The sequence below is a fragment of the Benincasa hispida genome, chromosome 5, assembly GCF_027475165.1.
Source record: "Benincasa hispida cultivar pf3 chromosome 5, pf3_genome.v1.1, whole genome shotgun sequence".
NCBI classification, from domain to species: Eukaryota; Viridiplantae; Streptophyta; class Magnoliopsida; order Cucurbitales; family Cucurbitaceae; genus Benincasa; species Benincasa hispida.
The window spans coordinates 28,433,998-28,450,363 of record NC_143482.1 but is presented as its reverse complement, the minus strand read 5'-3'; the positions used below and the strand labels follow the sequence as shown (position 1 = coordinate 28,450,363).

At 31.9% G+C, this 16,366-nt stretch overlaps 1 protein-coding gene across 1 annotated transcript; it reads right to left on the bottom strand.

The window, feature by feature from the left end:
- Positions 1 to 5,084: 5,084 nt before the first annotated feature.
- On the bottom strand, positions 5,085 to 8,355 carry LOC120078174 (UDP-glycosyltransferase 74F2-like). Its single transcript, XM_039032400.2, has 2 exons — positions 7,567 to 8,355; positions 5,085 to 6,029 (listed from the first exon to the last, which is right to left on the bottom strand). The coding sequence occupies exons 1-2, from the start codon at positions 8,215 to 8,217 to the stop codon at positions 5,289 to 5,291; spliced, it is 1,392 nt and encodes a 463-aa protein (XP_038888328.1). The 5' UTR covers positions 8,218 to 8,355; the 3' UTR covers positions 5,085 to 5,288.
- Positions 8,356 to 16,366: the final 8,011 nt, after the last annotated feature.

Sequence of the window (16,366 nt, the reverse complement as noted above, 5' to 3'; positions counted from 1 at the left end):
GCTGTCCAATGCTAAGTCTTGGATTGAAGCTTTGTGTGAAGAAATGGAATCATTAAATAAATTAGGGCATTAGGGTAGTGAGCTGCCCTAATGCCCTAATGCTAGGTAGATTCTGCAAAAACCGCGCCCAAATCGATATCGCCCTCTAAAGTTGCCCTACTCATTTACTACGCACGTTCGTCCAAATGAAGAAGGAGGCTTTGACCAGTAACCTCATCCCAATTTTTTAGCCTTCAACAGACCCATAAAAATAACCCAATCCAAATTTGTTTGACTATTCAATTTTAAATCCTATTTGGCACATAATTGCCATTTTTTTATGCCAACTCAGCTGGTTGGAAACCTTAATTTAATTTTAGAGGACCATTTTTAAGCTTTATTGAAAATATGGGGCTACAATTGTATATTTGAAAGTATAGGAACCAAAATAGAACAACAATCAAAGTGTAGAGACTAAAATGGTATTTTAACACCTTTTTTTCTTATAATGAATCTCGATATCATTTACGTTAAAATGAAACTAATTTTAATAATTTATTTAATGATTTTAAATGTGAAATGATCTAATATATCCTTATAATCATCCACTAGAAGAAGCAAAAAAAAAAAAAAAAAAAAAAAATGAATGTTCCTCCCCATGCTAAAAGAAATGAAATCTTTGAATTGAACATCAAAAATTGAAAATAACTCAATTATTAGACTAATACTTCAATGGGTAACAAAGAACTATTAATACTAACCTTCAAACTTACCAAAACCTTGCCAAGATCAGTCTCAAACCTATTGGACAGCAACTCAACTCCTTCTAACACTTCAATCTAACACCAAAAAAGTGACAGGTATTACTAAGTTAATGTCAAAACTTATTGAGTGTTAAAAAATTTTCAAGTAAAACCACCAACACCAACAAAAATATTGTGGGCAACAATGGAACAAACCCAATATCCAACAACAAATAAGATATACCTCATATACTTACCAAAAATCTTATTGAAATCAATATCAACCTATTGGACAACACATTAATGTTGTCCAAATTTTGAATCTAAAGCAAATCACAAAGAGCATCAACCAATTTGGATATAAAATACTTATGAGTATTCAAAAATTTTCAAGAAACCCATTAAAGTAATCAAAACTCACCAAACTTACCAAAACCTTACCCAAAAATACAAGATTCTAGCGAGATAGAGTATAAATCTGACAAGATAGAGTGAAGCCCACACTTGAACAAATCTGTTACAAAGCTAGACCCCAACGAAGACGTGGACGACCTCGATGACAACAAGCGGATTTGGTTGGACCAACTTGACTGAAGCGATAGAAGCAGTTGGGGTGTTTGGCTACAGATCTGGATGGGGTGAAGCGACGGAAGCGCTCGGCTACAAATCTAGGTGCAGCTGAAGCGATGGAAGTGGTTGGGGGCGTTCGGCTACAATTTTGGGTGGGGCTGAAGACTCGTGAACGACGTGCACAGCTGGCCGGCTGGTGTTGCTGAGCAGACGACGAGGGAGAGGGTTGGCGCGGCTGAGCAGACGACGGAATGAAAAAATCAATAACAGCGGAACGAACGGAGGTGAGGGGAGAATGAAGGCTTGACGACGACTAGGGCTCTCGGGCATACGGAAGAAGAAAAAAATTGGGGGGGGAGGGGAAGGTCGTGAGTGAGATGGTGAAGGAGGAGAGAAAGAGTTTTTAATTTGAGAGAGGGAAATGAAAATGGGAGAGGGAAATATTATTTTATTTGATAATTTTGGTAGGAGGGAAACCAAATTTGAGAGGGAAATGAAAATGGGAGAAGAAGGGAAACAAAAATAAAGTCTATACATGATCGCTGAGTAAAAAATAAAGTTTCTATACGATCACTTAGCTACGCTACACGATCGCTGAGTAACACTAGACGATTGCATACCAAATGCTACACGATCGCTGAGCTCGACTACATGATCGCTTAGCTCTGTTACACGATCGCTGAGTAACAAAATGTTATACGATCGTCTATCCAATGCTATACAATCGCCTACCAAATGCTACACGATCGTTGAGCTCGACTACACGATCGCTGAGTAACAAAATGCTATACGATCGCCTACCAAATGCTACACGATCACTTAGCTCTGCTACACGATCGCTAAGTGACACTAGACGATCGCTTACCAAATGCTACACGATCGCAGAGCTCGGCTACACGATCGCAAAGCTCGGCTACATAATCGCTGAGTAACAAAATGCTATACGATCGCCTACCAAATGCTACACGATCGCTGAGCTTGGCTACACGATCGCTTAGCTCTGCTACATGATCGCTAAGTAACACTAGACGATAGCCCACAAAAACCCTACGATCGCTTACAAAACATTACACGATCGCTTACCAGTTTCTATACAATCGCCTACCAAATGCTATACGATCGCCTACCAAATTGGAGGCCTATCAAATATCCGAAATATTCCGTCAATCTCCGCTTTTTTAACCCTTCTTGATACGAAAAAAATGTCAAGTAAGAGCTTCTTATACTTGACATGTGAAACGTGTCAAATAAGACTTTATATTACTTGACACGAAAATCACGTCAAGTAAAGGTTCGCATGAAAATATCCGAAATATTCCGCAATCTCCACTTTTTTAACCCTTTTACTTGACACAAAAAAATGTGAAGTAAGAGCTTCTTATACTTGACACATGAAACGTGTCAAGTAAGATCTTATATTACTTGACACGAAAATCGTGTCAAGTAAAGGTTTGCGTGAAAATATCCGAAATATTCCATCAATCTCCGCTTTTTTAACCCTTTTACTTGACTTTTTTTTGTCCAAAATCATATTATTTGACGTTTTTTTCCTAAAAAAGTCAAGTAATTAAAAACTACAAGTTTCAAGTAATGTAAATTTTGTAGTAGTGTCGGATGGTAAATTTTTTCAGCCCAAATGACCCTTATTAAAAAATGAACCCAACCCAACCCAACCATGTAATATTTGGGTTGGATTGGTTCAGGTTGATCGGATAATTATTTAAAATTTTGTTCTAGAAAGAAGCAAAACGTAAATATGTAAAAATCTAATTTAATTGTTTTCATATATTCAATTAAGATTAACAACTCAATTTCAATTTATATAGTGAAAATTTTCTTTCTAAAGTGCAAAGAAACTACTTTTAATAGCTGTTGAAAAATAAATTATTCAAAAAATATTGGAATTAAATAAAATTAAAATCAACGTATGTATAAATAATTGTATTATAAATAATAAAAAATATATTTTACAGTTAATAATAAATTCAGGTTAGTTCGGGTTGGTTTGGGTTATATCAAGTGAATCCATGAACCAACCCAACCCATAAAACTTTCATTTATTTGAACCTAACCCAACCTAAATGAGTTGATAACCCAACCCAAACCGCACAGATTGGGTTGGGTTGATCGGTTTTTTCGGGTCATCAGGTTTTTTGAACACCTCTAAAGTTACTTAAAATTTTCAAATAAGTTAAAATATTTTATATTATTATATTCACGTTAGGGATATTTTATTTATTATTTCATACGTTTCATGGACTTTTTTTTTTTACATATGATCGAAATTTTGATTTTTATCCTTTACATCAATATCAAACCCATGAAAATGTAGATATATCAATGAAAGTTTAATACCATGAATAAAAGAAAGCCAAAACAAAATATAATAAGCAAAAAGATGAAGAATATTATTGAATATTAAATTATAAGTTTAATCTCTCAATTTTTAATTGGGATAATTTTAAATAAAAAAAATATTTAAAAATATACTTATAACAAAAAGTTGTACTTTTGCAACTTTTTGTTATAAAGTATAAATATTTTTGAAAATTTTCTATTTATAAGAACTTTCTTTTTTAATGTTATCTTTATTTAGATTCTAAATTTTTAATTTTATGTCTAACATATTTATGAAGATTTTAAATTTTTTAAATTAACTGATTTGATGTAAATTTGAATTTCATGTTTAATGAAATCTAAACTTTCAATTTTTTATCTTGGAGATTTGTGAATTTTTAAAATATCATATTTCAAAAATTAAATTTATGTATAATTTGGATGCAAATAAATATAAATCTCAAAATTTAGGAACAAAATTTGTAGTTTATTCATTGTCATATATATATATATATATTGCAGAGGATTAATATATTTTTTAAATTTCTCTCTTGCCTCCTCACATAGCACATGTGAGTTGGGAAGTTGGTGGTAGTTCTCTTATTCATGAAGTTTAAATAAAATAGGTTAAATTATTATTTTGCTGTGTGATTTATATTTCATTATTTAATTATCTTTTTAAAGGATTAAATTTAAGATTTATTAAAAATAAATAGATTAAATTTAGAAAACGAAGTGAAATGAAATAACAATGTACTGAGATCAAATTTGTATTTTAACGAACCAAATATTGCACTTCCTAATATAGTTCATCATACTTTCTCTCTTTATTTTTTTAAAAAAAACAATAGTTGGATGCATCTTTTTATGTATCACATTTTCTCTCACGTACTAAAAAAGTAAAATATTTTTAAAAATAGAAGTAGGAAAAATTTGTCCAATTTATACAATGATATGGATAAAAACAGGTGCAAATTAAGAAGCACTTAATTTTTTTTTCTTTTGATATTTTCACTTTCTTTCACACTAGCCCCAATAACCTTTTGTCTTACTTTTCCTTCCTTCTATAGAAACCCTTTTTCACCTCAGGACACAGAGGTCAGAGATCAAGTATCAACCCTACCAAAATATTTTGCAAACCTACCCCATCTCTATTTTATTTTATTTGAATAAAAAAACAACCTTTTTATATTAATATAAAAAATAAAAATAACTATTTTTTAAAAACTGAAATTTTTATTAAGTGTAGTTTAGACTGACAAAAGATGAATGTAAATTTGACTACACCCAAGTTTTTTTATCTCATATTATTACACTAGATTTTAAAATATACAAAAAAAAAAAAAAAAAAAATCATAATTTTGAGAGATAGGTTGTACAAATTTGACTTATTAAGCAAGTATTCATTATTTTCACAAGAAAATCTGCATTCTCACTATTAGGGCAAGATCAAAATGCACAAAAATATAAAGCTATTTTATTAATATAAGACAAGAGCTTAAAAGTTGAAGGCCCTAAGTAGATTCACATCCCTACTACCCATAAAACATGTTTCATTAACCAATATTAAATAACAAAGACATTACACAAATATGAAAAGCTTTTTAAACCCAACATAAGATATTAGATGTAGCAATACCCAACCAAATCTATGAGGCTTTAAACACTTGGTATGATCTTGTCCCTCAACCCTGAAATGAATTCATCAATATGCTTTGATGAACTACCACCTTTCCTAAGTGCTCCTAAACCAAGCTGTTTCCATTTCAAAGCATTTTGTTTGAACTCAATAGCCCTTTCTCCTTCCATAACTGCTTTTACACAAGCTTTGATCTCATCCTTCCCTACAATCCCATCCTCACCCACCTTCACTCTCACTCCCACCTTCCACACATCCGCCACGTACTTCCCGGTCGTCGGTTGATCCGTCCATTGTGGCATTGCCACCATCGGTACGCCCAAACACAACGACTCTAGCGTCGAGTTCCAACCGCTGTGCGTGAAGAAGCTCCCAATCGCTTCATTTGAAAGTACTTCTAGTTGGGAGCTCCATTTCAAGATCAATCCTTTTTCGGGTGCGAACCCTTTTGGAAGTTTTTCCTCTTCTGAAGCCCTGACCACCCAAATGAAGTAGTAGTTGCTTTCGACTAACCCCATTGCTAGTTCAGCCATTTGGGTTGTGTTTAATTTAGCCATACTACCGAATGACACGTAAATGACTGAGCCTTTTGGTTTGGTCTTGAGCCATGTTCTTGTTAACGATGCCTCCTTTGGTTCAATTTGGAAGAGGTCCAGCTCGTATTTTTTGTCATTTTCCTTGGCTTTGTCTATGTAGTAAGATGGAATGGTTGGTCCTATTGTCAACAATGTTGGACCAATCTTGGACATTTCATCTGTTTCCTAATAGTTTAAAATTAATGATTATATTCAGTACTGTCCGTTCAATAAATAATAATATTACAAAATTAGTAGTGTGAATTATTTATGTTCAATTTCATTAAATTAAAGGATAGGATGGTTGAACCTATTGACTCAGTAGGCTCACTAACCAATGTTGGACACTGCATTAACATTTTCTTCAAATTTTGGATTAACATGAACCGTCCGTTCAATAAATAATTTCATTTCCTTCAAAAATGAATAAATTCGTTAAAGGTGAAAAAGTTAAAAACCTGGTTGATGGGGACCAGCTGAAGATAAAAATTAATAAATAATTTTCAATAAAATTATTGTCGTATTTCATAATTTAAATAAAAATTATTTAGGTACATTATACTTACGTTTATATATTCCAACTAAATTATCCATTCGTAATGTACCACAGTAGTTTTTCTTAATTTTTTGAAATATTTTAATTCATTATTTGTGTGTGTGATGTATGAGATGCATAAAATTGGTTTATATTGAAATATTCATATGTATTTTGTAGCGGTTTGAAAATTAGATTTTGGGTTTAAAAATTAGATTTTGATTTAAATAATTCTTACAAATTGTTGTTTTTAAATATAGAAAAATAAACCAGAATATTTACAAGATGTAGCAAAATTTTAGAATTATCAATGATAGACGCTGATAGACATTGATAGAAGTCGTTTATCATTGATAATTTTAAAATTTTGCTATATTTTATAAATATTTTCAATAGTTTTACTATTTGAAATAATTTCCCTATTAAAAATGTGTTTGATAATATATTTATAAGCTATAAAATTGTAGAAAAAAAGGTTGGGTTGTAGTTATTTATAACAATATATATTATTTTAAATACAATTCAGAATTAATTTAACTAAATTACAAAAATACACTTAAAGTTTATATTTTAATTCGAGAGGATCTTAAATTGTCCTTGTAACTACATCTCTATCACAAAAAAGGAAATTAGAAAAAAATAAAAATGCCACATGATAATATTTTATTGAATTATATTTGAAATGCACTAAGATAGATGCATCTAAGGGAACAATCAAATTTTTCTGTTCCAAAATTTTTAAAACCACATAAATAAATAAATATATCAAAATATTGGACAAAATTACTCTGATCACAAAAAGCTGTGTTGCCTTATCTGAAACAAAAGCTGAAATATTTCCAAATATCAATGCACCATTCCAACTTACTCCACTACATTACCATGTGCAACTCCTATAAAACTCTACTTTAAGAGTAATTTAAAAACATTTACAAAACATCAAAGATTATATTCAACTTATTGAAAGATTTAAAAAGTTTAGTATAAAAAATAGCTATACTTATCTTTTATATTCACCTAATTTTTTAATCACAGTTATTTATGTGACAAAGTTATATTTTTTAAAATTAATTTTGAGTTCTTTTCTAGTTTTTTTCTAATACGAAAATTGCGTGAACGGCACAAAAATAGACGTATAATTTAGCAAAGGGAAAAAAAAAAGGGAAATTATGAGAAAAAGATTCGTACCAAAGGTTCAAACTCATGAACAGAGTTGACAAGAATATAATCAGCTCCCTGAATATTCGGCATCTGGTTCAACAGCAAGTAAAGATACTGAGGGTAAGAATCCGGAACATAGATGAAGGAAGGCATATCCGGTGGCATAAGTGGCGGGAGGCTCGGAAGGTTGACGGGATACGACGCGTCCGGGACCGGCAGTCTAAGGAGGCCTCTATCTACATAGTAGTAAATGAGGTTGACAGAACATGGCATAGTAAAGAACGTAGCTGCCGCAAGGCCGAAGCCTTTGGTAATATCGAGAGCCCAAGGCATAAGGGCATCGTACACAACCGCATCGATCGGGTGGCCCTGATCTTGGTGGCGTTTAATGAGCTCGGCCAAGGTCTTGGAGCCTGCCTTCTTCATTGTCTCGAGATAATCTTCAATGCTGGCGGCTGCAGAGAACCCGCCGTCATCGAAGCCGTCGGAGATGGTGTCCCATTGGATGGAGGCGCCGGATTTAGGTTTGAAAGTGTTGAAAATGAACTTGGTTACGGCGACGGTGGTGTCTACTCCTTTGGAGGATAAGGACTTGCAAAATTGGAGCATTGGGTTCACATGACCTTGAGTTGGGTATGTAAGTACAAGCACATGGAGGTTCTTTCCTTCTAAACCCATATTAATCTCCCTTTTCTCTCTCTCTCTGTCTCTTTCTTTCTTCGTCTTTTCTTTTTCTCACTTTCTTTAGTGTAGTGATCCAAGACACTCTTTTTTGTGACTACACGCCTCGTTCTTGCAACTATATATAGAGTTCTTATTCTATACCTACCACACTTTCAAGTTTTAACTAAATATTTTTTATTTGGTTTCCCACACAACACGTTCTAGATTTGTATTAAATTATATGTTTTTATGGTGCGTCCATGATCATTTTGCTTTTAGTTTTTTTTTTTTTTTTTAAAAAAAATTTATGTTTGTTTCCTCTTAATAAAAATAGGATTCTTTTAAATAAAGAAAAATAAGTTAATTTATTTACAAAATATAACAAAATTTCACTATTTATCGGTTCATTCATCTTGGGCTATCATAGTCTATTATTGAGATAGTGACATTTTGCTATTAAAAATATTTTCATCGGTTTTATCATTAAAACAATTATTCTAAGAAGTACTTGAATGTTTAGTTGAGTTTTAAAAGCAAAAATAGGTTTTTGAAAACTACCATGTTGATTTTTTTTTTAAAAATAATATTTTTTTAATATATAATGACAAAAATACGGTAGGAGGGAAAGTATTCTCAAAAATAGGTTTTTAAATCGTGTACAAGGTATACGATTACACGGGTACACGATTACACCTTAATCTACACGATTAGATAAATCGTGTATTGGGTATACGAGTTCCTGTCCATCTAGCACGCGCAGTCTGCCGTGGCAGTCATGCAGGGTTGACTGAGGTAATCATGTACCCGATATACGATATCCTCTTCCATTAAATTCCGCCGCGCCCCTTCTTCTTCCTCATCTGACCTTCTGCCTTCTCCGTCCAATTTCAAGCTTTCTGCCTTATTTTGTTGCGTTTCTCTGTCCAAAATTCCAAAATCTTCCTCATTTTGCTTCTGTCTTGTGCATCCAAATGCCTCCATTTGTTCGTTCGTCCAAAATTGTCCAAAATTGTCCTCCAATTGTTCGTCCGTCCAAAATTGTCCGAACGCTTCTGTGATAAAATTCTTTCTCTAGTTGTTTTTCAATATATAATCTTCCTATATATATCATTTTGTTTACATTTGGGCTGAACTTAATGTGTAGTTTATGGATCCATGATTTATTTGTTGGGTTGAATCTAGAAATATATGTATATATTCGTCTATTTGTTGGATTGATTTTGTCTAACGTAGTTTATGAACTTAGAAATTAGATTTTGTTTTGTTAAGCTATTTTTCTAGATGATTATGTTTATTTATTTATTGGGATTTTATTTTATGATTAATTCATTGGATGATTATGTATTTGTTGGGTTGAATTAGAAATATATGTATATGTTTATAAAAATCAAGATTGGTTCATGATATATATTATTTTGTTTGTATTTGGGTTGAATTAAATGTATGATCCATGGATATATTACTTTTTTTACATTTGGGTTGAATTAAATGTATGATTCATGGATATATTACTTTGTTTGCATTTGGGTTGAATTAAATGTATAATTCATGGATATATTATTTTGTTTTTATTTGAGCTGATTTTTTAATGTATAGTTTATGGATCTTAGATTTGGGCTGATTTAAATATATATTAGATTTGGGTTGATTTAAATATATAGTTTATGAATCTTAGATTTGGGCTTATTTAAATATATAGTTTATGAATCTTAGATTTTGGCTGATTTAAATGTATAATATTTAAATATTATATGTTGAACTTAGAAATTGGATTTTGTTAGGTTGACATTTAACATATTTTTTGTCAACTATACCTGTTGAAAAAATCATAATAAATATATCGATGCGTCCTGAAGATTTAGTTATTCTTGAACCTGGAAATGATGGAGATAATGACATTGACGTTGAGGTTGATGAATTATTTGGAAACGACAATAGTGGGGAACATGATCTTGAGTTGGTACCGTCGGAAATGTTCACCCAAATAGATTAGGAAATGATAAATTCAATGTGTGAACTTGGGTTTACGTTTATATCATGGATTTTATTATGTAATGTAAATTGAACTTCTTAGGTAATGGAACCTGGTCCTTCTAATCCTGTACAATTATACTAACAAAATACGCATCGTTCACAAACAATATGGGATAGTTCTTCCGCAGTAGTGTTGAGTTGTCGGAGAAGGGAGACGACTGCACAACATACTATCCCATTTGATCAGCGTTATTCCCTATATTCAGCAGGCAAGTTTTCTTGGGGTTGCACAAATTGGTTTTATGTACCTTATTACTGCTCTAGTTGAGTGTTGGAGACCTTTCACCTGCCTTGTGGGGAATGTACGATTATGCTACAGGATGTTGCCATACAATTTGGGTTACGAGTGGATGGGCAACCATTGACAGGTTCACTACAATATGACTGGAAGAACATTTGTGAGGAGCTCTTAGGCATTCTACCAGAGGATCGGAAAGGATCAAGATTGAGTCCCCTGGTTGGCGTTCCATTTTCCAGAATTACCTCCCGATGTCGACGACAATAGCGTACGTAGGTATGCACAAGCATACATCCTGCAGCTTATTGGATGATTTTTGTTTGCAGATAAGTCAAATACTCTAGTGCATCTCATGTTCCTCCCACTATTGTCTGATTTCGAGCATGTTGGTACGTACTCGTGGGGTGGTGCATGTCTTGCATAGTTGTATAGAGAACTTTGTCGGGCTTCCAATGCATAAACATTGGAAATAGCGAGGCCACTGATACTACTACAAGTATGGGCTTATGATCGATTTCCAATTATAGCACCACAAGTTCAGCTACAGTCCCCAGATCATCGTCCACTTAGTGCTAGATATTATTTAATTTATATATTTATTCCATCACCATTTTATGTAAGAATATAAATTAATTGTATTTTTTATAATTTTAGATGGAGTGGTGTATTAGCTGCCTCTGAACAGTCAGCAAATATGTTAGTCGTGTACAAAAAAATATTTGATATGCTGATGTCCAATCAGGTAGCAAATGTATATATAAATGAATATTTAAAACATTTTAGACGTATACTTTTTTTTTTTGGTCAGATTATTTGGACGTCATACATACAACAGATTTGGTCATCCTTACCTGATTATTGTCGTGATGGTGAAGACATCTGGTTAATCGTTAGCCTACTTATATGCTTCCATATAGTAGAGTGACATCATCTAGATCGTGTGTTGAGACAGTTCGGTCTGTGACAAACGATACCTTCGTTGTCCTATACACTCCCAGCACTACACCAGATCAATTTGAAAGGTAAGCACGACCAAGACTGACGTCAAATCCATGTGGAATATTTATCTTACTGGCATGGACGACATGATCTGTCGCCGTTGTGAGACACCATTGTCGTCGAGGGTCGTTTGAAACCATCCTCCTCCTTCTGCCACGGGTCATCTGAAACTCTTCGTCTCTCTGCCGCTCATCCCTTCAACATGAACCACGAGGGTCTTTAGAAACCATCGTCGAGTGTTTCCATCCTCGAGGGTCTTCTCGTCCATGGTTTCCATCGCTGCCGAGGGTCTTCTCATTAGTGCCACTGGTGGTTTCCATTGCCGCCATCCAAAATCACCCATGTTCATCGGCTCGTGGTCCATGTTCCAGCCATCCATTTGTTCGACGATCATGTGTAAACTCTCTTTCTTTGTTTATTTACTCAAAATGCTAAACAGTCACTAAATAGTATTCGTAAATATTTAATATCCAAAAGGCTACATAACCATATCCATTTTTACTTTATTAATGATGGTTACACACTGTCAAAGCAAACATGATAATGATAGATTATAAACATTAGGTAAATTTCATTGTCGATAATAAACTATTGTCATTAAACAAGATATTACTACATTTTTTTCAAATTATCACTGATATTCTTACCTTTACAGACGATACAACGACACAATATAAGCGAATATTGTTTGTGATCGTTTTTAAATGCTATGAAATTCCAACACATTATTTCTTATCTTGTTTCTTGTAATTTTTTTTTTCTTATTCTAAAAATTAAGAAAGTATGTCTAGGTCATGAGGGATGTAGATTGCAAGAGATTTATTGTGTTAAAATTGTGATATAAATATGAGATATAAAGAAGAAGTGAACAAAAACAATAATTTTTCAAAAGACAGAATGACCAAATTAGATGTAGATGTACAGAGAATAATTAGGTCCCTCTTTGTCATGTGGTTTTGAATGATCTATTTTGTGAGTACAGTCTCTTGTTCAAATTCCATATCTCCAATTTGTATTTAAAAAAACTGTACATAGAGTTGTTATTCTATACCTACCACACCAAGTTCTAATTAATATATTTTATTTAGTTCCCAACACACAACATGTTTTAGAGTTATAATAAATTAACTAAAATTTATGCTTTAAAAAATTTGAAATTTTAGTTAAATTTTTAAAACAAAAACAATATTTTGAAAACAGCTCTTTTTAATCCCCTGCTTGATATATATTTGGTTTTTTTTTTTATTTTTAATTTTACACAATAAATGTAAAACATCATTTTCACCTCCTAAAATTCTTTTTTTTGTTGTCGACTTTCTACCAATATTTTCAAGCCCAAATTTTGAAAATTAAGAAAAAGTAGTTATCAAATGGTTATCAAAGCTTAATTTTCACCGGAAGGAGTAGTTGCCAAACGGTTATTTACTTTCTACGAAAAAAAATGTTGTCAAAGAAGCTTAATTTTTAAAACAAAAAAAAAAATAACCAAACGATTATCAAACAGAGCTAAAAACAGTTATCAAACGAGATTTTTGTTTTCTATTTTAGGTTAATTTTTAAAAATCAAATGTTTACAAATGTAGTCTTAGTTTTTGAATTTCTAAAGTGATGGTTTATAATTCTTTAACATGGTGTTTAATAGATTCTTATGTTTTTAAATTTGTGTCTTTCAGATAGTTTTTACACTTTGAAAATGTTTAATAATTCACTAACATATTCAAACTTTTTAAATATTACTTTTTCTCTTTGACTTAAAATTTTAATTTTATGTATAATCAAAACTTTAAACATTTAATTTTGTGTTTAGAGGACTCGTGAAATAAGGTTAAGGACCTATTTGATACAAAATTAAAAATTTAAAACTTATTAAACATATAATTAAAATTAAGTCAAGACATATTAAAAGTTTTTTATGATTCAACGTTCAAATAGGCATAGATTTTAAAGTTAAGGTAGTAAACTTTTAATTTAATGTACTTTTTTTGTCTTCGAGATTTGAGATTGATGCATATTTAATCCGTCAGGTAATATTACCATTTATAGTTACTATATATACTATATATACTAACAAAGCATAAGCTAACACTCCTCCTCCTCCTCCTTCTAGATAGACAATGATAATTAAACAGATAGTTTATGATACATACACTAGACATTTTTTAGATTTTATTGCTATCAAAACATTTGTACAATTTGCTCCAAATATTATTGTCAATCAAAATTATTTTTATCTACAAACTTCAAATGTATTTAAATACATTTACATAAGAAATCAAATTATAAACATATTATTATCTAAACGAAGAAAGATATAGTTTACATTTCATACACATCTAATAATTATAAGCAAAATCTTCAAAAATACAACGTAAGAAGTGAGGAAACCATTCCCATAAAACCAAAATTTAGACCTACAATCACGAATAACAATCATATATTGGATCAGCTAACTAGTCTCGTCATGACGTCGAACTCGTCACAAAACAACCTTCCACAAATAGAACTCAACTATTTAATCGAGTGTTCCTTCCAAATCCAATTGCAGTGGTGACTCATTGAAGCCTACATATCCAAGAAACCAAGGTTGAGATACAAACTCCACCCTATCCCATTTCTAAATCCAAATAAAAATTAGAATCTAAAAAAAAACCGTCGCAAAACTTTATACCCGTTACAGATCAATATCTACTTTGATACAAAATCAATTGGACTTACCTTGAAGAGAAAGTACAAGGAGTGAAAATGGAGAGGGAATAGCCATTGCATGACTAATGTCTTCCTCCCTATCTTTTGGTCATTGGCATGTAACCTTGAGCAAAGCATTTATCTGTCATTCATTGAGCATTTCGCCTTCAACAATCTTACATACCTAAATCAAAATAATTTTGGATGCTAAAGTTGTTATATACATATCAGAACAAACAACATACATTAGTCATATTAAAATACTCAACTAATGAAGTGAAATATAGGTAGAACCATTACTTCCATGGGTAGATTAGGTCTATGTGGGGTCCCTAGTTGAAGACAAGACCATTGATTATGTTAAATAACAGAACTCATGTTTTTTTTTTTCTAAATATGTTCTTCCTAACAATATATTAGAGGAGGTGAGATCATTATGTCTCTACTTGAATATCAAATGGTATAGCATTCAAAGAGATTTCCTAACCAAAACAGAGTATGCACACGGATTGAATCCACAAAAGGGACTATCTACTGTTAATCAGTTTAAAATCTACCTTAGGCAGAGTTCCTTACCAAAAGCATAACAATTCACATTGAAGTGACATTGTTAACTCTCTTTAATTGCATGAAACTCATCTTCATGATCTTAAACACTTGAAGAAACTGAATACAAAGAGATAAAAGAACATATGAAAACTCCTCCCTAATCAATAAATTACAAGAAAAATTTTTCCACAACTATCTAAGAAAATAACATCAATAGTGGTGGTTTTCATCAAATTTTGAATCTCACAACAATCTCTATTGCACTCCAATCATTCATCTTCTCCTTTTAAATTGTCTAGTATGAGTAACTTTAAAACACCATACAAAAGAAAGTAGATTTGTTCACTCAATAGTTATTTAATAAAAAGAATCATGCAAAATAAACCTATTTAGGCTTGAAGGCAATAAGACCACAACTACAAATAAATTAAAGAGCAGACATTACGAGCACAACCCAATCCTTGAAAACTCCAGCAATAAGAATAGCCAAGGCACTTGTATGCGTAATAACAAGGAAAACGGAGAGATTTAGCATAGTAACACAAATTTTTAGAGAGTAACACAAATTAAAAGTGAGAAAAGAATAGTAGACATTCAAGTAAATTTAGCATTATCTAAAAGCTTACGCTTCATACTAATCGGCATTCAATAAAAGCTTCAAATCTAGTAGCTTAACTTGAATATACTTCTAGGTTTCTAGGTAGAATCAAAGCAATGTCCCCCCACCAATTCAACATCTCCATCTCTCAAGGTAAGCCTTCCCATTAAACCACAAGCATTAGGAATCCAAATCAACAGAGTGTAAGCTTTACCTAAGATAACTCCATTTTCCATCCTTATCCTTCTTCTATGTGTATGACCAATGTATCATGTTTTCTTTGGGGAGTACTTAAAGCACAAAGATAAGTATTATTTAGAAAACCATCTACTTTTTTCTATACGAGAGAAAATGTTGTCTAAAGTTACTTTCAACTAATTCTATATCCTCATTGATTTTGCTATTCCAAGTCATAAGACAAATGAAAAAAGAAGGAAAAACTCTATCATTTATGGTTCTATAGGTAGGAAACTGAAATCTAAAAAATGAAAACATTTCAAGATATTAGTTATGAGTAAATATCAAAATCCACTTAGAACGTCCTAGTTATTTTCTTTTAGAATAACTTGAACTATCAGATTTGACCTCCTAGAATGCGACTTATGTAACTGTAAATGATATTGACTCATTTTAGACATTACAAGAACCACTAACTTCCACAAACATTTTAAAACTAGATCACTGTACAAATATAGTGAACAAAAATCTTTGCAAGGGTATAAAATAGTAGTACATACAATAAAGATGTGATTGTGTACCAAAAGAAGAAAATAACAAGGACATCATCACTCACAATCACAACTCTCAATGGCAACAAATTTATAGGGTGAAGGAAGCTTACAATGTTTTGTTGGAATCAACATGAAGAAGGATCTTGAGGTCTTTATCTCGATAGAAAAACTTCTTAAGTTATTTCCTATCCAAAAGTTAAAACAAAGAGATACCAATCAAATGGCAATGAAGAGATAATGAAATCAACCCCCACCCAAATATTTTTAGAAAAAATCAAATCAAGAATCTCAAGAGAAACTTAAATAACAAAGAAAAATTATGAGTAAAAG

Coding starts and splice junctions, on each gene's coding strand:
- LOC120078174 (XM_039032400.2), bottom strand. CDS start 8,217: ATGGGTTTAGAAGGAAAGAACCTCCATGTGCTTGTACTTACATACCCA. Junction 6,030..7,566: donor TTCATGAGTTTGAACCTTTG/GTACGAATCTTT, acceptor TTAAACTATTAG/GAAACAGATGAAATGTCCAA.